Raw genomic sequence first — 21,081 nt, 5'->3', positions numbered from 1 at the left:
GGCGGACATAGAGACTTTTCAGTGCTGCGAACGCCGTCTGGAAATCCTCCGCGTCTTCGATGAGGGAGAAAATCTCCGTGCTTAACCTCGAGTGCAGGACCTGTAGTTTTTGGTCTTCTGTGACCCGGCCGGTGGCCGTTCTGAGGTAGGCCTCAAAACAAGTCTGCCAGTGCTTGAAGGCTGCTGCCGCGTTCACTGCGTGGGGGCTGATCCTCAGGCATTCCGGGATGATCCTGAGCTCCATAGTCCTTTTTAGGCACGCTTAATAAATTGTAGCGCACAAAGACTCCGTGAGACGAATAGAGTGAAGTCGATGAGGCTTTATTAAGCGTGTCTGTTCCCCCGCAGCTCGATAGTAGACTGGCCTGCGGGGGAGGACTCCGGCTTCTTATACTCCGCCTTCAGGGCGGAGCTAGAGGTCAACGGCCAACCAGGGCCCGGGATCTGTCAGCCAATGACATTAGGGCTTCCAGTCCCACATGACCCCTAATACATACTACCACAGTGTGGCAGTGAGAGTCCGTGTTTGTGTGTGAGTATGGGACAGTGAGAGTGTGTGTCTGTGTTACAGTGAGAGGGAGTGCGTGTGTGTGTGTGTGTGGCAGTGAGAGTGAGTGTGTGTGGGGCAGTGAGAGGGAGTGTGTGTAGGGCAGTGAGAATGAGTGTGTGTGTGGCAGTGGGAGTGAATGTGTGTGTGGCAGTGAGAGTGAGAAAGTGCGTGGGGTTGTTTTCTTGCTCCAAGGTATGGTTTGTCTTCTGGCAAAGCTGAGAGAGATGTTCCATCTCTATCCTTCTAAACCAATTGCTTCTAGCAGAGATGTGAGAGCTCACTACATATCTCGAATAAATATATCTGCAATAAAATTAGCTAAAATGAAATGTAAAAGCAGCTATACCTTACAAGGCCCCAGTTGCTGACTAACCACTGCTGGTTAATTCTATCTTCATACAGTCACCTTCTCTAAGCACAACAGAAACGCAGTTGGAACTTAACAAACCCCACACAGACACTTTGTTCAGCCTGGATCTAACTTTAGGTTTTGTTTCCAGGCACAGAAACATTAAATTAAACCCACTTAAAACGATACCTTGCTTCGAATGTTTACCAATACTGTCATGGGAGTGTACCTTTAAGAAATGGGTGTTTATCAAAAAGCTGCAGTAATGTCATTGTGTGGGTGCAGGTGGGTTGTGTCTCGGGCTTTTACTTTCGTTTTGATCTGGGCGCTGTTTGTGGCTTTGTGTTTTACTTTCGTTTTAGGCAGTTGAAAGCTGAATTCAGACAAGGAAGGTTCATTTTGTCTCTCTCTCTGTATGTTAAAAGGTGTCCAGATCACTTGATAATTTAAAAGTGATAACTGACTTGTGTAAAGAATTTATATCTACTGCTTTGTTAAAAAAGGTGTTTGGTTTATGGATGTTGTTAGGAAAGTTATTAAGGGTTACATTTAGAGCACTGGATCTGTGGGGGGTATTTGTGTTGGTAGTTGATAAAACGTTTACTGTGTGTTTCTAAAATATTAACTGAATTCATGGAATAAACATTGTTTTGTTTAAAAATACTTAAGGTCTCTGTTGCATAACACCTGGAAAGTGGGCCCTTGTGCTCCTCATAACCAAAATCTATTAAATGTTGTAGGTCAGGTAAACTCCATGATATACTTTGGAGTTTTCTAAACCCTGGCCCATAACAATACAAATATAAATCCCTTAAAACTACCTTTGTTTTCCTAACACTGGCTGCTGCTACCTAGGGGTGCCTTTACTCTGATGTCATTAATTAATCCTGTCACATTACACAATACCAATACTACCATAACCTGCACTCTAGTTGGAACCAGATTGAGCTGCTTTTAGAAACTATCTCAAAAGCATTCTATGAACTCCTCATCCAGGCTACTACTGACTATTTAATTTTCCCAGTTGATATAGAACATAGAACATACAGTGCAGAAGGAGGCCATTCGGCCCATCGAGCCTGCACCGACCCACTTAAACCCTCACTTCCACCCTATCCCCGTAAACCAATAACCCCTCCTAACCTTTTTTTTGACACAAAGGGTAATTTAGCATGGCTAATCCACCTAACCTGCACGTCTTTGGACTGTGGGAGGAAACCGCAGCACCAGGAGGAAACCCACGCAGACACGGGGAGAACGTGCAGACTCCACACAGAGTGACCCAGCGGGGAATCGAACCTGGGACCCTTGCGCTGTGAAGCCACAGTGCTAGCCACTTGTGCTACCATGCTACCCTGTAGATTAAAATTATCAATGATGATTGCCGTCACTTTATCACTCATTCCCAATTTTACTTCTTGTATACTTTGTCCGACAATGTAAGTCTACTTGTGACACTAATAAAGATTATTATTATTATTAGTTAGGGGTCCTGTTAACAACTCCCACTCATGACTTCTTTCCCCTCTTCATCCCCACCCAAGCCAATTTTACATCTTGGTCTCTTGAACTAAGGTCATCTCTAACTGTTTCTACAATGATGTGGAGATGCCGGTGTTGGACTGGGGTGAGCACAGTAAGAAGTCTCACAACACCAGTGTAGCCACGTACAATGGCTGCTTCCTGATTAATTTGGCCAAAACCCGATTTAAAATGGCTAACCGGAAAGACTGATGGGAAAAGCAGGTAACAAGACACAAACGGACAGCTGCAGGCAGAATATCATATTCGGCTCTGGGGAAGTCGGCCCAGATCGATACTCAGGGCTATTAACAGCCCATCAACCCAGACATTTGCAGTTATACTCAGGACTCTTAACAGCCCATCAACCCAGACATCTGCAGTTTAATCGGCTATCCCCGGGAACAATTGCAACATATTAGCAATTGAATACCGGGCCAGACCTGTCGGCGCCTGCAGTGGCCGAAAGAAAGGCAGGTGAACGACCACCCCCCGATTGGGGAATTGCCTCGCAATTGGACGTATCGAACCCAATGATTGGGAATAAGTCCAATCACTTGGGACTCAGGGTCAAGGGCCGCCCCGAGAGGCGGGAAGCCCCTGGGCCCTATAAAGTGAGGGGCCAAGTTCAGATCTCGCTCCCTCTCCCTTCTTCGCCTGCTCGAGACCTTCGCAAGAACAGCAACCGGCAACTGTAAGTTTGAATCCAGCGATCGCTATCCGATAAAGACTCCTAGCCATCGACCTGTATCAGCCTTTTGAATCCCGCGGGCCAGATCCGATTGGATAATCCATTTGTTTCCCTGACCTGGTGGGTTCTTCCTAAAGTTAAGTATCGGCCAGTAGTGATAGGTTTATTATATAGATAGTAGGATTATTGTGTAAACATTACTTGTTGTATATAATAAATGACCGTTGATTTCAATCTTACTAAGCGGTGTGCTGACTTATTAATCATAACTTGAACTTGAACCACGTGGCGGTATCAGAAAGATACCTGGCGACTCGTGAGCAAAGGTGACGTAATCAGAGCTAATAAACTAAGGCTAAAAAGAGCAACACCAGGTTAAAGTCCAACAGGTTTGTGTCGAATCACTCCCTTTTGGAGCACTGCTCCTTCCTCAGGTGAATGAAGAGGTAGGTTCCAGAAACATATATATAGGCAAAGTCCAAGATGCATGATGACACTTTGAATGTGAGCATTTTCAGGTAATTAACTCTTTACAGATCCAGAGATAGGGGTAATCACAGGTTAAAGAGGTGTGAATTGTCTCAAGCCAGGACAGTTGGTAGGATTTCGCAAGCCCAGGCCAGATGGTGGGGGGTGAATGTAATGTGACATGAATCCAAGGTCCCGGTTGAGGCCGTCGCACCTCTCTCACACTCCTCAACCACCTCGTACACCAGCTCTACAGCAGACACTGCAAGCTGAAAACCAAGATAGAGTCCATATTCTCAATTTTTGCTCAGGACGCAGCAGACCAGCTGCGGAATACCCCAAACAGATGAGACAACGATACTACACCACCTATATGCACACCAACAGGAAGCTTGAGAAACTCGGCATCAGCAGCAACCAAGCCTCCCCAATACCAATACAGGGAAATCTTTGTCAACATGTCGGACAACACCCTTCAACCAGACGAAATCGAAGTCCTCAGCAGAGGGCTCAATTTCTGCACCACCACCAAAATAGACCCCATCAGTCTCGCGGCGGACACGGAGGAATTCATCAGGCGAATGAGGCTCCGGGAGTTCTTCCACAGACCACAAGAAGCTGACAGAGAATCCAATGAGACAACCAATGAACCGGAACAGCAGACCGAGAGATCTACGGTGCGGGAACCGAAGAGGAAAGAGTCTATTGGACCTCTCTGGAAGGCCGCTGCCCTAGACTCAACATGTATGCTCAAGCTGTCAGGAGTCACGTCAATGCCAGATTCATCAGTCACATTCACGCTCGAACGTCACCCAAGCACAACGCAACGCCATCCGTGCTCTCAAGACCAACCGCAACATCATCATCAAACCAACAGACAAAGGAGGGGCCACCGTCATGCTGAACAGAACGGACTACTGCAAAGAAGTGTACCGACAACTCAACAACCAGGAACACTACAGTTAACCGCAGAACACACCTGCCAACATACACGCCAATTCAACAGACTGATCAAGACCTTGGATCCAGACCTTCAGAGCACCCTATGTGCTCTCATCCCACGTATTCCCGCGTTGGAGATCTCTACTGCCTCTCGAAAATACAGAAGGTCAACACACCAGGCCGTCCTATCGTATCAGGCAATGGGGCTCTGTGTGAGAACCTCTCTGGCTACATCGAGGGCATCTTGAAACCCATCGTACAAGGAACGCCCAGCTTCTGTCGCGATACGACGGACTTCTTACAGAAACTCAGCACCTATAGACCAGTTGAACCAGGAACATTCCTCGTCACAATGGACGTCTCGGCACTCTACACCAGCATCCCCCATGACGACGGCATTGCTGCAACAGCCTCAGTACTCAACACCGACAACACCAATCTCCAGACGCAATCCTGCAACTCATCCGCTTCATTCTGGATCACAATGTCTTCACCTTCGACAACAAGTTCTTCATCCAAACACACCGAACAGCCATGGGGACCAAATTTGCACCTCAATATGCCAACATCTTCATGCACAAGTTTGAACAAGACCTCCTCAGGACCTTCAACCGACGTTATACACCAGATACATCGATGACATTTTATTCCCATGGACCCACGGCGAAGAATCACTGAAACGACTATACGATGGCATCAATAAGTTCCATCCCACCATCAGACTCACCATGGACTATGCTCCAAAATCGGCTGTATTCTTGGACACACTTATCTCCATCAAGGACGGTCACCTCAGCACTTCGCTTTACCGCAAGCCCACGGATAACCTCACGATGCTCCACTTCTCCAGCTTCCACCCAAACCACATTAAAGAAGCCATCCCCTATGGACAAGCCCTCCGTATACACAGGATCTGGTCAGACGAGGAGGAGCATAACAGACATCTACAGACGCTGAAAGGTGCCCTCGTACGAATGGGATACGGCGCTCGACTGATCAATCGACAGTTCCATCGCGCCACAGCAAAATTACGCACCTACCGCCTCAGAAGACAAACACGGGACACAACCGAGTACACCTCGTCGTCCAGTACTTCCCCGGAGCGGAGAAACTAGGACATCTTCTTCGCAGCCTTCAACACTTCATCGATGAAGATGAACATCTTGCCAAGGTCATCCCCACACCCCCACTACTTGCCTTCAAACAACCGCGCAACCTCAAACAAACCATTGTTTGCAGCAAACTACCCAGTCTTCAGAACAGCGACAACGACACCACACAACCATGCCATGGCAATCTCTGCAAGACATGCCAGATCATTGACATGGGTACCACCATTACACGTGAGAACACCACCCACCAGGTACGTGGTACATATTTGTGCAACTCGGCCAACGTTGTCTACCTCATACGCTGCAGGAAAGGATGTCCTGAAGCGTGGTACATTGGCGAGACCATGCAGATGCGGTGACAACGGATGAACGGACATCACGCGACAATCGCCATGCAGGAATGTTCCCTTCCAGTCGGGGAACACTTCAGCAGTCAAGGGCATTCAGCCTCTGATCTCCGGGTAAGCGTTCTCCAAGGCAGCCTACAGGACGCGCGACAATGCAGAATCGCCGAACAGAAACTTATAGCCAAGTTCCACACACATGAGTACGGCCTCAACCGGAACCTGGGATTCATGTCGCATTACATTCACCCCCCCACCATCCGGCCTGGGCTTGCAAAATCCTACCAACTGTCCTGGCTTGAGACAATTCACACCGCTTTAACCTAGGATTACCCCTCTCTCTGGATCTGTAAAAACTTAATTACCTGCAAATGCTTGCATTCAAAGTATCGTCTTTCATCTTTGACTTTGTCTATATATATGTTTCTGGAACCTACCTCTTCATTCACCTGAGGAAGGAGCAGTGCTCCGAAATCTAGTGATTTGAAACAAACCCGTTGGACTTTAACCTGGTGTTGTAAGACTTCTTACTTTATTTCTACAATGGCATCCTTGATTAACAGTGCTACCCCCCTCCACATGCTACCCCTCCACATCCCCACATGGGCAGCACGGTAGCATTGTGGATAGCACAATTGCTTCACAGCTCCAGAGTCCCAGGTTCGATTCCGGCTTGGGTCACTGTCTGTGCGGAGTCTGCACATCCTCCCCGTGTGTGCGTGGGTTTCCTCCGGGTGCTCCTGTTTCCGCCCACAGTCCAAAGATGTGCAGGTTAGGTGGAATGGCCATGATAAATTGCCCTTAGTGTCCAAGATTGCCTTTGGTGTTGGGTGGGGTTACTGGGTTATGGGTATGGGGTGGAGGTGTTGACCTTGGGTAGGGTGTTCTTTCCAAAAGCCGGCGCAGACTCGATGGGAAGAATGGCCTCCTTCTGCACTGTAAATTCTATGAAATCTATGATAACTTCATATTCTACTTGAATGGCATATATCCTTCAAATCCCAGGACCCATCTCCATAGTGGCTGTGGGATCATATTTATTTATTTCAATGTGCGTTATCAATTAATTTGCTTTGTTATAAATGCCACGCACATACAGATACAGAGCCTTTAGTTTTTCTTCAATTATTTCTGAAACATCTGGTCTTTATTGTTATTCTGTTACGCGAGAGAGATATTAGGAAATTGGGTCCAGAAATGGGATTGAAGGTGTAGCAGGCTGTTTAGCATTTAAATGGACTGAGGAAAAAAATTGCTAGCATGGAGTAAGAGGGATAGCATGAGTTACACTGCCCCATTCAGATTTGAGCTGGTGAATGGGAATACATAGTGCTGCAAAAAATGAGACACTCAGGATCCACTGTCCTTCGGGACACTCTTTTCTGATCAGTTAGTACCTATTACAGAGTCTGATGACCTCTTTGTCTGTCAATGGGAGATTAGTTACATATCAATAACATGGCTCTGTTCTTTTCTACAAACGGAAGTGGGAAATCAAACCACTAAGATAACGTTGATGGGTTCAAGTCTGAGCACCCCAGGAGAGAACCTTTGTTTGAGGGGCTGAGAGGGGCTTAGAGAGAGTGAGAAAAAAACCCTGCATTGAACAAGTACAGGGAGAAGGCTTTGGAAAAAAGCAATTGTCAGAGTTCATGAAAGTTGCCACTGCCCAGGAGAGAACCTTTGTTTGAGGGGCTGAGAGGAGCTTAGAGAGAGTGAGAAAAAAAATCCTGCTTTGAACAAGTACAGGGAGAAGGCTTTGGAAAGCAACCGTCAGAGTTCATGAAAGTTGCCACCAAGGCAGGCTTTGGAAAAGGGTTCGGAAAGAATTTTCCTAACAGAATAAAAATTGCTTCGTAAATGCAAATATTGCCTTTGCCTGAATGTGTAAATAGAATGAGAGCTGCATGTTCATTTAAAGTGTTGTTTAATAGGAATTCATGTGTTAAAGTTAAGAAACTACAAGTAATCTGTTAATTTAGGGGTGAAGTTCAAAAATTTTAATATTGGTTTTTTTCTCTTTTGCTTTAATTAAGCTTGTTTATAAAATAACCGAGTCCTATTTCTTATATGATCACTCCTGGAACGAATCGATCTTTCCATACCGCCTTAAAAACCTTAAAACGTTATGGTTTTAGTCCAGTCTCTGAGCCACTTTGAGAGCTGACCAGGTGTTCATAACAAATTAGGGGTTTGTGGCCGGGATATTCTTACATATAATTCTTTGTTTGGGTTGGAGTTATTGAACGTAAAGACAGTGAGTGTGTATGAATTGATTGCATTCTTTCAGGGTTTCAAATATTGGAGATGGCCCTTGCAGTTGCAAAAGATGTCCTGGGGGTGGAGGAAATCACTCGGGAGGAGTTAAAAGGGAATTGAAAGCAAAGGTTTTGAGTTTGGCAGAGAAACTGCAGTTAGCCAAAAGGGACAAAGAAGGCTAAGATAGTACAAGCCATAGCTCAATATTGAAACTTACCAGTGACACAGTTTAACGCATTAGAATTAGATTGAATCCAATTAAAAATGAACGAATTGGCTTGGGTCACTGTCTGTGTGGAGTCTGCACATTCTCCCTGTGTCTGCGTGGGCTTCCTCGGTGCTCCAGCTTCTTCCCAGAAGTCCCAAAAGATGTGCTGTTAGGTGAATTGATATTCTGAATTCTCCTTCTGTGTACAAGAACAGGCGCCGGAATGTGGCGACGAGGGGCTTTTCACAGTAACTTCATTGCAATGTTAATGTTAGCCTACTTGGGCAGCACAGTGGGTTAGCCCTGTTGCCTCACGGCGCCGAGGTCCCAGGTTCGATCCCGGCTCTGGGTCACTGTACGTGTGGAGTTTGCACATTCTCCCCGTGTTTACGTGGGTTTCGCCCCCACAACCCAAAGATGTGCAGGCTAGGTGGATTGGCCACGCTAAAATTGCCCCTTAATTGGAAAAAATGAATTGGCCATTCTAAATTTGAAAAAATAAATTTAATTTTAAAAAATGTTAGCCTACTTGTGGCAATAAAGATTATTATTATTCTAAGTTTTGCGGGTAGCGCATGAGATTCCAGTAGCAGGTCTTTTAGGGGCGAGGAAGACTCAAGCAAAAATACGACGGAACTCCTATTGGCCTGGACTGCATAAGGATGTAGTTGTATTTTGCCATACATGTCACATGTCACACATGAAATGAATGAATGAAAATCGCTTATTGTCACAAGTAGGCTTCAAATGAAGTTACTGTGAAAAGCCCCTAGTCGCCACATTCCGGCGCCTGTTCGGGGAGGCTGTTCCGGGAATCGAACCGTGCTGCTAGCCTGCATTGGTCTGCTTTCAAAGCCATCAATTTAGCCCTGTGCTAAACAGCCCCTAGCCAAGCATTAGGGAAACCTCAAGTGGTAATCAAACCAGCACCTTTAAAACCCACACCCGCATTCGGGGAACCATTAAAAGCAAGATTTAGTAGGCCTTATAAGATCAAAAGGAAACGGAGTGAGGTAAATTATTTGATAAGAACGCCAGACAGAAGGAGGACTCAGAGTGTGTCAGATTCATAAGCGAGAATGTTATTTTGATAGAGAAGGAAAGACAGAGGAAGTGTTAATCGTTATGGGCGGCACGGTAGCACTGTTGCTTCACAGCTCCAGGGTCCCAGGTTCGATTCCCAGTTTGGGTCACTGTCTGTGCAGAGTCTGCACGTTCTCCCCGTGTCTGCGTGGGTTTCCTCCGGCTGCTCCGGTTTCCTCCAGCTGCTCCCACAGTCCCAAGATGTGCAGGTTAGGTGGACTGACCATGCTAAATTGCCCTTATGTGTCCAAAAAGGTTAGGAGGGGTTACTGGATTACGGGGATAGGGTGGAGGTGTGGGCTTAAGTAAGGTGCTCTTTCCAAGGGCCAGTACAGACTCAATGGGCCGAATGGCCTCCTTCTGCACTGTAAATTCTATGAATTTATGAACATAAATTTTATGAAAAAGGGATAAATCCAGACAATTCTGAATTTGACATTCCTCAAATTAAATTGGACAATGTGGAAACATTCAAAAATTGGGATAAATTATTGAATTACCTTCAAAAAACCTGAAAGAGTCATTACAATCATATAGAGCTGTGAGGGAGGATAACTTGGGATATACAAAATAAATTATGCAGGAGGTAGCTATCGGAAATGGGTTCCCATTAAACAACACCCATGCAAGCTCAATCCGCTAACGACAGCACAGTTACAAACAGAGATGGCTGATGTACGTAAATGAAAATTAGAACTCCTAGACAGAGTGAATGGAGAACTGAAGGCTAGGAAGTAACTGGCATGGAGTTTATCCAGCAGGAGTATCAGTGACGGTTACACGGAAGAGAAAGCTAGTCTGGAAAGATAGAGTGGGAAGAAAGCGGAGATCGAGCATCAAATTGCACACGAACTCCAGCATACCAGCAATCATCTGCATGAGATCAAAGAGGAGCAACAACAATCACAACAAGGGAGAGAGCTACTCACAAGGCAGCAAGCTGTAATGAAAGAAACTGCGGGAACTGCGGAGCTCCAACAGCAGTCAAATTTGCATCATAATGGTGACACAGTAAGAAGTCTTACAACACCAGGTTAAAGTCCAACAGATTTGTTTCAAATCACTAGCTTTCGGAGCACTGCTCCTTCCTCAGGTGAATCCTTCACCTGAGGAAGTAGTGCTCCGAAAGCTAGCGATTTGAAACAAACCTGTTGAACTTTAACCTGGTGTGGTAAGGCTTCTTCCTGTGCTCACCCCAGTCCAACGCCGGCATCTCCACATAATGGTGCCACAGGAAGTGATGACACTAGGGTCTGGTCAGGAGGTACAGCTGAAGGGCTAAAGCTGTCTCACCGTTTCACAGAGAGCATCGTCTGTGGTGGAATACGCAATCTAGAGGCTGTAGAGCTGGTACAAATGCAGCCAGAATAGTCAGCAAACTTTTCAACATGCAAAGACTGGTGTTTGGCTCTGTCCAAGTGTACCAGCTGTTGCCAATTATTCTGGCTATCCTCAACAGGCAGCAAAAGAAGCAAGATCCAAAACCATTGATAAATGTGATGAACTGATGAATGCTACAGCGATCAACAATCTGCCGTACGATCATGCGGAAAACTCTGCTTGTAAAGCCAGATAACTGCATGTAACTGAATTATTGGCAAAGTTTTGTTGTGTAAACGCATGTAGACTATCACAGAGACCTGGTTGATAATACCAGGACCACTTGGACAGAGCTAATGGAAAAGTGTCCGAAAGAAAATGTGATTGCTGATGCCCTATCATGACTGTGACATGAGGAAAGACTACAATGGACTATATTCATATGTTGTTTCCGTCTTTATAAATGTAAAAATTATATCTAACATATAGAATGTAAATTGTATGTAATCTTAAGAAATGTTTATAATTGAAAAAGGGTTCAGAAAATGAAGCCATCTGTGTATACCTATGGTCAATTTTCTCTCTAGGAAGGGAGATGTTACGCGAGGGAGATATTAGGAAATTGGGTCAAAAAATGGGATTGAAGATGTAGCAGGCAATTTAGGGATTAAACAGACTGAGACAGAAAAAGTGCTAGCACAGAGTCAGAGGGATAATCCCACACCTGGCATGAGTTACATTGTCCCATTCAGACTTAAATTCATTCGCGGGAATATACAGGATGACCGTATTCTGCAAGGGTGAGTCACCCAAGATCCATTGTCCTTCAGTACACTCCTGTCTGAACATCTATTAGCTCATTATAGAGTCTGATGTTCTCTTTAACCGTCAATTGGAGTTGCATATCAATAGCATGGCTCAGTTCTTTTGTATGACCAAAGTGGGAAATCAAACAGCCAGGATAACGTTGATGGGTTCAAGTCCGAGCACCCCAGGAGAGAACCTTTGTTTGAGGGGCTGGACAAAGCTTAGAGAGAGAGAGAAAAAAATCCTGTTTTGAACAAGTACAGGGAGAAGGCTTTGGAAAGCGACCAAGAGAATTCATGATGGTTGCCACCAAAGCAGGCTTTGGAAAAGAGTTCTGAAAGAATTTCCCTAACAGAAGAAAAATTGCTTGATAAATGCAAGTATAGCCTTTGCCTGCATGTGAACAAAGAACAAGGAAAAGTACAGTACAGGAACAGGCCCTTCGGCCCTCCAAGCCTGTGCTGACCATGCTGTTGATCGCTGTAGCATTCATCAGTTCATCACATTTATCAATGGTTTTGGATCTTGCTAAAACTAAAATCTTCGACACTTCCTGGGCCCGTATCCCTATATTCCCATCCTATTCATGTATTTGTCAAGATGCCTCTTAAATGTCACTAGTGTCCCTGCTTCCACCACCTCCTCCAGCAGCCAGTTCCAGGCACCCACTACCCTCTGTGTAAAAAAACCTGCCTCGTACATCTCCTGTGTAAGTGGAATGAGAGTTGCATGTTTATTTAAAGGGGCTGTTTAAGGGGAATTTATGTGTTAAAGTTAAGAAACTACATGTAATTGTTAGGGTTGAAGTATAAACGCTTAAATATTGTTTTTTTTTAATTTAGTTTTAGTAAAGTTTGTTTAGAAAAGCAAAAACCTGTTTGAGTTTTTGCGGAGTATTCCACTTTTACTATCTCTGGAAGCACCGATTTCCCCACTACAAAGAAGTCGATATGGGTCTAGACCTTGTGTACTGGCGAGAAAAAAGAAAATTCCTTTTCACCTCATTATGCATGCCAGGATCAGTGTCCATTAGAACCAGAGAACACCTGCTCCCCACAGCAGACATTCTGCCATGTTACAAACTCAGAACCAATGAACATACAGCAGAAGGAACATGTAGCTTTTCACATGGTGCATGAACTGCCATGGATCCACTGCCCCATCTGTTTCATACATATTCTTCGTTCTCTAGCCATGCCTGCCATTTTCACCATTCTTGGGTTTGATCTGTCCGTCGGTAGGTCCTGTACACATTTGAAGCCCTCCCATGATCAGTCGGTACGTATCTATGTCAGGGATTTCCGGCATGGTCTTCTTTATAAATTCTGTGTCGTCCCAGTTGACAAGGGCACATTCACCAGGACTACTGGTGCCCCGTGTAGAACACCGCTGACCATGACGTACCGTCCTCCTTGATCTGTAACCATTCTTGTCGCAGTAAACACAATCCTCTTGCTAATCAGTATGCCTACCCTCCTAGCTCTCGTCCCGTGGCAGGAATGATAGGTCTGTCCCACCCAGCCCAATCTTATCTGCAGTCGGTCCTTCTTCCTCTTGGAGGAAGATTATATCAGCTTTCATACTTTTTAGGCGAGTGAAGACTCTGGATCTTTTCACTGGCCTGTGAAGTCCCCTGATATTCCAGGTGATAATCCTGATGGGGGCTTTTTGTCCCCTCCTTCCTGCGGGATCAATCATACTAAACTTGTGGATGCGCACCTGCACTGCGGGGTTTCCCTTTGTTAGGGGGGGCATCCAATATGGCCACTGTCACCGTTCTCACCATGAGGCCGAGCCCCTGTGGTTTTGTTCTTCCCCCTCTTGTTTCGTCCCTATTCTCCCCCTTCTGTCTACCCCGTTGCTCCCACCCAAGGCCGGCCAGATGCTCTCTCCCCAGTGGGAAATGCACGGCGACCCCCCTCTCACTCTACTTTCTGGCACTAGCTTTGCCGCTAGTGTGGTGGCTCCCCTCCTGGGGTTGGTCTGACCCCCTTCTACGCCCGCTCTGCTGATGTCCCCTCTATCTCCTCCTCAACCTCTCCTGCGCTCTGATGCACTTGCCCCCTCCATTCTATGAACTGGCTCCCTGTTCATAGCAAGGCGATGCAGTCCCACGCAAAATTGTCCGCTGGTTTCCTCCGCCGCCTCTGTGCCTTCCTTATCGGTGTCTCCCTTGCTGTCTGTCTAAACCATTCTTATGGACGAACCAATCTGCCTCTGCAGGGGCAGTAATGTAATGTTCCTTAGCCTGATATGTTTTGCAGAGCCAGGCTGGGTACTGCATCCCAAATTTAATTTTGCCTTTGTATAGGATGGATTTTGCCTGATCAAATCCTATACTGTGCTTTGCCAGGTCCGTCCCAATGTCCTCGTAGACTCCGATTTTACATCCCTCCCAGTTGCATGCCTTCATTTGTCTGGCCCAGCAAAGGATCCTTTCCCAGTCCTGGTATCTGTGCAGCTTCGCAATGACTGCTCTAGGCTGCTACCACGCCTTGGGTTTCGGCCGGAGCGATCTGTGAGCCCCGTCGATCTCCACCAGCTTGGGGAAGCTGTCTCTCCCCACTAGGTTGCCCAGCATTTGGGCCACGTAGTCAAGTCGGATCCCTGCCCTCAATACTCCCTGGCAGGCCCACTATTCTGATACTCTGCCGCCTTGACCGATTTTCTTGGTCCTCCACCTTTCCTTTCAGACTCCCCTGAGTCACCACCAACCTCTTGGTTTCGGCCTCCAGGGCGACGATTTGGTCGCTCTGGTCCATTGATGCTTTTCCCAGCTCCTTTATCGTGCTCCCTAGGACTCCACACTCTTTCCAATGCCATCGAGAGCCATCTGCATGGTGGCCAGCGCCTCTGCCACCTTGACTGCCACCTTTATTTCGGCCTTAATGCCGTCTCCCATCTCCTTCAGTTCCCGGGTGAGGAATGTCTTCCATCTATTGCCTGGCCGGGGGGACGGGATGGACGGACGGGGGGGACGGGGGGGGACGGGTGGGGGGGGACACGACTCTCTCTCATCTCTGCTAATGGATGATATACTGGGTATTCAGTGTTGCAATGAAAATTCCTTTTGATAAAATAGTTTCCATTATACTCACATCCAGCACTGTTAAAAATACCCAGTTCTTTATAAGTGATTTGTTTTTCAAAATAGTAAACTATATTTCAACAGCTATATCTCTATTAAAATCAATCTACAGTGTAGGAAAAAATATTACTTATGTTAATCTCATTCACCAGTGGCAGTTCCACTTGCACACCTCTGGCGGGTGAAAAAATTCCCATTGTTTCAGCCATGGCTTACTTCTGAGTTCAAGTCCTACATTCCAGGACTTATTTTTAAATAATTGCTGACACTCCAATGCTGCACTGCTAGAGGTGACTTATTTCAGATAAGACACTAGTCCGAGACCCATCTATGCACGTAAACGGTCCCATAGCATTATTTTGAAGATGAGCAGGATTGTTATCCCCGGTGTCCTGGCCAATACTCATCCCTCAATGAATAGCACAAGAACAGATTGTCACACTGCTGTTTATGGGAGTTTGCTGTGTGCAAATTGGCTGTCGTGTTTCCTGGTTTACAATGGTGGCTACACTACAAAAATACTTCATTGGTTGTAAAACGCTTTGAGGTGCCCAGTGATCATGAAAAGCAATATGTAAGGGCAAGTCCTTTTTTTGCCCTTTATCACCCTGCAGTATTTGTAAGGCTTAAAAACACTAATGGAAATAGCAAACTTGAAATTCTTGCTAATACTGCTGATCCGTTCTTCACCTACCTATTATACAGGTCTTTCTTCAGACACAACACATGTCTGAAAGGACAAGACCTACAGCTATAATGTTGCATGACTTCCACAGTTCAGAATACGCAAATGTCAAACTCATGGCATTATGCTTTACTGAAACCCTAGGCTGACCTACATTTTCTACCACAGCTGTTGAGGCATGAAAGCACTGATGCATTGAAAGAGGAAAGTTAGATAAACACAAGAGGGAGAAAAGAATAGAAGATTGTGCTAATAGTGTTAGGTGAAGAGGGGTGAGAGGAGGATCAAATGGAACATAAATACTGACATAGACTGAATGATTCTGTGCTGTGAATTCTATGTAATCTATGTAAAAAGCAGCATACAACAAATGTGATCAAAAGATTGGTATTCTATCAATCTTATATGCAAATATATTTAAATTGTACCCTTATTTAGGTCATGCTAATATGAATAATTAGCATGAAATACAGCAGTACCTGGATTATTATTCATAATAGTTTTGGGAGGTCGTGGGCATGGTTTTGGGAGATTAGTCTCACTCAATGCTTTGGCTGCAGCAGCATGTTGAGCCTTTTTAATACTACTTCCTTCCGCTTCCCAGGTTTGATCTCCAAGAGTCAATTGTACAGTGAAGATCTGTATGAAAAGAAAATCAAAATCAATTATGCCAATGAATGATATTTACTATTTTCTGTATACATCTTAAATAATCTGTCAGAGCTGAACATATCTTACCAAGGCATATACAAAGTGCCTCCAAATTTGACCTTTTTCATCTGCCTTTCTCATAAAAAGATTTTTTTTTTAAATTAAGGGGCACTTTAGTGGGGCCAATCCACCTATCCTGCACACCTTTGGGTTGTGTGGGTGAGACCCATGCAGACACGGGGCGAATAAGCAAGCCCCATATAGTGATCCGGGATCAAACCCGGGTCCTCAGCACCGTGAGGCAGCAGTGCTAACCACTGCACCACCGTGCCGCCCCATAAAAAGATTCTTTATCTATTCCACAGAATTAAACCAAACAAAGAAGTAGATGTTAATTTCCAATGAATAGTCACAGACGTAATTCATGTGCTTGATCATTCCCTGCATAAATAATGGGATAGAGCATGCAGCCTAAGCAGCTGACAGCACAGCCCCTAATGGTGAGTGAAGAAAAGGAGGATGCAGTGGCGATTAGAGTAAAAAGAACAGATGATTGGACCAGAGGAGAATACAGAAATAGGGAGACACAAGTTCATGAGGGAATTTAAACATGCCAATGATAATTGTAAACTCAAAACATTGCCAAGATAGGTCAGCGAGTACAGGGGTTATTGGGAAGTGGGATGTGGAGCAGCATAGCATATGTATATTGGGGTTCGGAATAAGCTGTAGTTTATAAGATGCAGGTGTGAGGTTGGCTAGGACAGCTTGGAATAGCCGAGTCTGAAGATGACAAATACATGAATGTGGATTTCAACATTATATGGGGTAACATAGGGTCAGAGACAGTATTTAGCCAAGGAATTAGACTGATCAACATCATACGAACTTTTAAAGCCATTGAGTTTTTTCCCTCACTATTGTAATAGCCGTATTATCAGTGTCAATTTGGTTCCATTGGTAATACTCTCACCTCTGAATCAGAAGAAAATCTTTGCAACAAAGAAATCCATATGCTCCTTGTACTTGTGTTGAAGACCAAGGTGGAGTACAGAGGGGAAGGGGGCAGTCACTAATCAGTCAACTAATCAATAAACATTAACAACAGCACTCAGGATCCGGTGACTAACTATAGCAGATCTCGCTCATACCATTCAGGATCCAGTCACTAAACTATAGTTTACACTAAATTCAAACCATGCCAGGCAGGGTCCAGTCACTAAATGATTAAAGAGTTTGCAGATGATAAAGTTGGTCATGTGGTTGGTAGTGAAGAAGGAAGCAGGAAGATATAAATGGATTGTTCAAGTGGACAGAAAAGTGACAAATGGAATTCAATCTGGAGATGTTACTGAGGTCACACATTGGGGATGAAAAGCAAGGCAAGGGAATACACAATACATTATCGGGCTCCAAGAAATGGAGAGGAACAAAGTGCATGTCTACAGACTCCTGAAGGTAGCTGGACAGGTAGAAAAAGTAGTCAAGAAAGCATGCAGGATATTTTCCTCGATTGCCCACTGCCTAGAATATAACATGTAAATTATGCTAGAACAACAGAAAACGTTAGTTAGGCTGTGTTATATCTTTGAGTTTGCCACAAAGAGAAAAGTTACGGAGGTGCTCACACTCTGGAGTCTTACAAACACAATGAGAGGTTTTATTTAGGGATATAGCTCACACAATCTAAGATGGAGAACTGAAGCCCGCGCAAACACACTGCTGACATCACTACAGATCACGTGATCCTTCACTAGCAGGGATATATTCTCTTAAAACACCCTTTAGTTCTTTAGTACGACAATTACTTAACATTTATACAACAGACCTAATTATGCATTATCTCTATGCACATATATGTACAACTTAGCAAGACGGTCTCTCAGGTGGACGTCTATCTCTTTTAGGTTGTATTTGACGTTATGGAACTTGGCTACTCGAGACCTTGGAAGTGTTCTCTGTTCCTTCAGTAGGTGGTACTTCCTGGGAGGTTACTCCACTGTCCATCCCTATAGGTATTGGGAAGACCTCAGAAACAAAATCTGAACTTGTCTGTGTTCCAGACCTGTACTGAAGAATTGCTGTCTACATTTTCCACGGGAAAAGCATCTTGCGAAGTTTCAGTGATTTAATTTCGTAAAGCTAGTCGCTGGTCAGTATGACATCACCAAGCTCCATCATCTGTCTGTATAGCGTATGATATTGGGCCAGTTTTCGCTAGGATCACAGCAGATACCCATTTCTCTCTGGTGATGTAGCTTCTGGTTAGCACTTGCTCTCCTTGATTCAACAGTCACTTTTTTCAAGTTTTTGTTCTCTCCTAGCAAGCTGTGTTTGCTGTTTGACAATCTCAGAACTATCAGGTAGTATTGACAAATCAAACCGAGTTTGTAGATTCCTCCTGAACAGCAGTACTGCTGGTGAGCTCTGTGTCATTGCTTGTGCGGTGTTCCAATGAGACATTAAGAATTTGTTTACTTTTCTTGTCAATGTACCGTGGTCCCTTTGATGCCTTAATGGAATGTTTCAATGACTGAGAAAAACATTTGGCTAACCCATTTGTTCACTGCTAGCTTACTTTCATATTGTATTTTCCCCTTCTTAATCAATCCCTTGGTCTGCCTTTGCTACATTTCAAACTGTTGCCAATCCTCAGGTCTATTAGTTTTTCTTGCTAACTTGTAAGCCTCTTCTTTGAATCTAATACTAGCTCTAATTTTCCTTGTAAGCCATGGTTTGGCCACAGTTCCCTTTCTACTCTGGCACCAAATAGGAATAAACATCTTCTGGAGTTCACCCATTCGTTCCTTCAATGCCTGCCATTGCCTGTCCACTGTCCTTCTTTTCAGTAATGTTCCCCAGTCCATCATAGCCAACTCATGCCTCATACCATCATAATTACCTTTATTGCGATTCAGGACGCTAGTCTTAGAATCAACAACCTCACTATTCACCATGATAAAGAATTCTATCATATTATGGTCACTCATCCCCAAGGGTTCTCTCACAATTAGGTTGCCAACTAATTCTTTCTCATTGCACAACATCCAGTTCAAGATGGCCTGTTCCCTTGTTGGTTCCATCCAAATGTCTTAAAAGAATTGGCTGGGGAGAAATTTGACATAGAATCATAGAAGTTTACAGCATGGAAACAGGCCCTTCGGCCCAACCAGTCCATGCCGCCCAGTTTTTACCATTAAGCTAGTCCCAGTTGCCCGCACTTGGCCCATAACCCTCTATACCCATCTTACCCATGTAACTATCTAAATGCTTTTTGAAAGACACAATTGTACCCGCCTCTACTACTACCTCTGGCAGCCCATTCCAGACACTCACTACCCTCTGAGTGAAGAAATTGCCCCTCTGGGCCCTTCTGAATCTCTCCCCTCTCACCTTAAACCTATGCCCTCTAGTTTTAGACTCCCCTACCTTTGGGAAAAGATGTTGACTATCTACCTTATCTATGCCCCTCATTATTTTATAGACCTCTATAAGATCACCCCTAAGCCTCCTACGCTCCAGGGAAAAAAGTCCCAGTCTATCCAGCCTCTCCTTATAACTCAAACCATCAAGTCCCGGCAACATCCAAGTAAATCTTTTCTGCACTCTTTCTAGTTTAATAATATCCTTTCTATAATAGGGTGACCAGAACTGCACACAGTATTCCAAGTGTGGCCGTACCAATGTCTTGTACAACTTCAACAAGACGTCCCAACTCCTGTATTCAATGTTCTGACCAATGAAACCAAGCATGCCGAATGCCTTCTTCACCACCCTGTCCACCTGCGACTCCACCTTCAAGGAGCTATGAACCTGTACTCCTAGATCTCTTTGTTCTATAACTCTCCCCAACGCCATACCATTAACTGAGTAGGTCCTGGCCTGATTCGATCTGCCAAAATGCATCACCTCACATTTATCTAAATTAAACTCCATCTGCCATTCGTCGGCCCACTGGCCTAATTGATCAAGATCCCGTTGCAATCCTAGATAACCTTCTTCACTATCCACTGTGCCACCAATCTTGGTGTCATCTGCAAACTTACTAACCATGCCTCCTAAATTCTCATCCAAATCATTAATATAAATCACAAATAACAGTGGACCCAGCACCGATCCCTGAGGCACACCACTGGTCACAGGCCTCCAGTTTGAAAAACAACCCTCTACAACCACCCTCTGCCTTCTGTCGTCCAGCCAATTTTGAATCCAATTGGCAACCTCACCCTGGATCCCGTGAGCTTTAACCTTCTGCAACAACCTACCATGCGGTACCTTGTCAAAGGCTTTGCTAAAGTCCATGTAGACAACGTCTACTGCACTACCCTCATCTACCTTCTTGGTCACTCCCTCAAAAAACTCCATCAAATTTGTGAGACATGATTTTCCACGCACAAAGCCATGCTGACTGCCCCGAATCAGTCCTTGCCTCTCTAAATGCTTGTAGATCCTGTCTCTCAGAATACCTTCTAGCAACTTACCTACTACAGACGTTAGGCTCACCGGTCTGTAGTTCCCAGGCTTTTCCCTGCTGCCCTTCTTAAACAAGGGCACAACATTCGCCACTCTCCAATCTTCAGGCACCTCACCTGTGGCTGCCGATGATTCAAATATCTCGGTTAGGGGACCCGCAATTTCCTCCCTAGCCTCCCACAACATCCTGGGATACATTTCATCAGGTCCCGGGGATTTATCTACCTTGATGCGCTTTAAGACTTCCAGCACCTCCTCCTCTGTAATATGCACACTTCTCAAGACATCACTATTTATTTCCCTTAGTTTCCTAACATCCATGCCTTTCTCCACCGTGAATACCGATGGGAAATATTCATTCAGGATCTCACCCAACTCTTGTGGCTCTGCACATAGATGTCCTTGTTGATCCTTAAGAGGCCCGACTCTGTCCCGAGTTACTCTTTTCCCCTTTATGTATCTGTAGAATCTCTTTGGATTCTCCCTTGCATTATTTGCCAAAGCAATTTCATGTCCCCTTTTTGCCCTCC

At 45.0% G+C, this 21,081-nt stretch overlaps 1 protein-coding gene across 7 annotated transcripts in view; it reads right to left on the bottom strand.

Annotated features, from left to right (window-relative positions):
• stau2 (staufen double-stranded RNA binding protein 2) overlaps positions 1-21,081 on the bottom strand; it is a 622,240-nt gene that overhangs the window by 531,498 nt on the left and 69,661 nt on the right. For all 7 annotated transcript variants that reach the window (XM_072467549.1, XM_072467553.1, XM_072467552.1 and 4 more), the window contains one exon: positions 15,907-16,066. In XM_072467549.1, coding sequence (XP_072323650.1) covers positions 15,907-16,066 — 160 coding nt within the window. The remainder of the gene's footprint in view (positions 1-15,906; positions 16,067-21,081) is intronic.

Source organism: Scyliorhinus torazame, chromosome 11 (assembly GCF_047496885.1).
Source record: "Scyliorhinus torazame isolate Kashiwa2021f chromosome 11, sScyTor2.1, whole genome shotgun sequence".
Taxonomy (NCBI): Eukaryota; Metazoa; Chordata; class Chondrichthyes; order Carcharhiniformes; family Scyliorhinidae; genus Scyliorhinus; species Scyliorhinus torazame.
The sequence above is the reverse complement of the archived record's forward strand: the minus strand, read 5'-3'. Positions and strand labels throughout refer to the sequence as shown.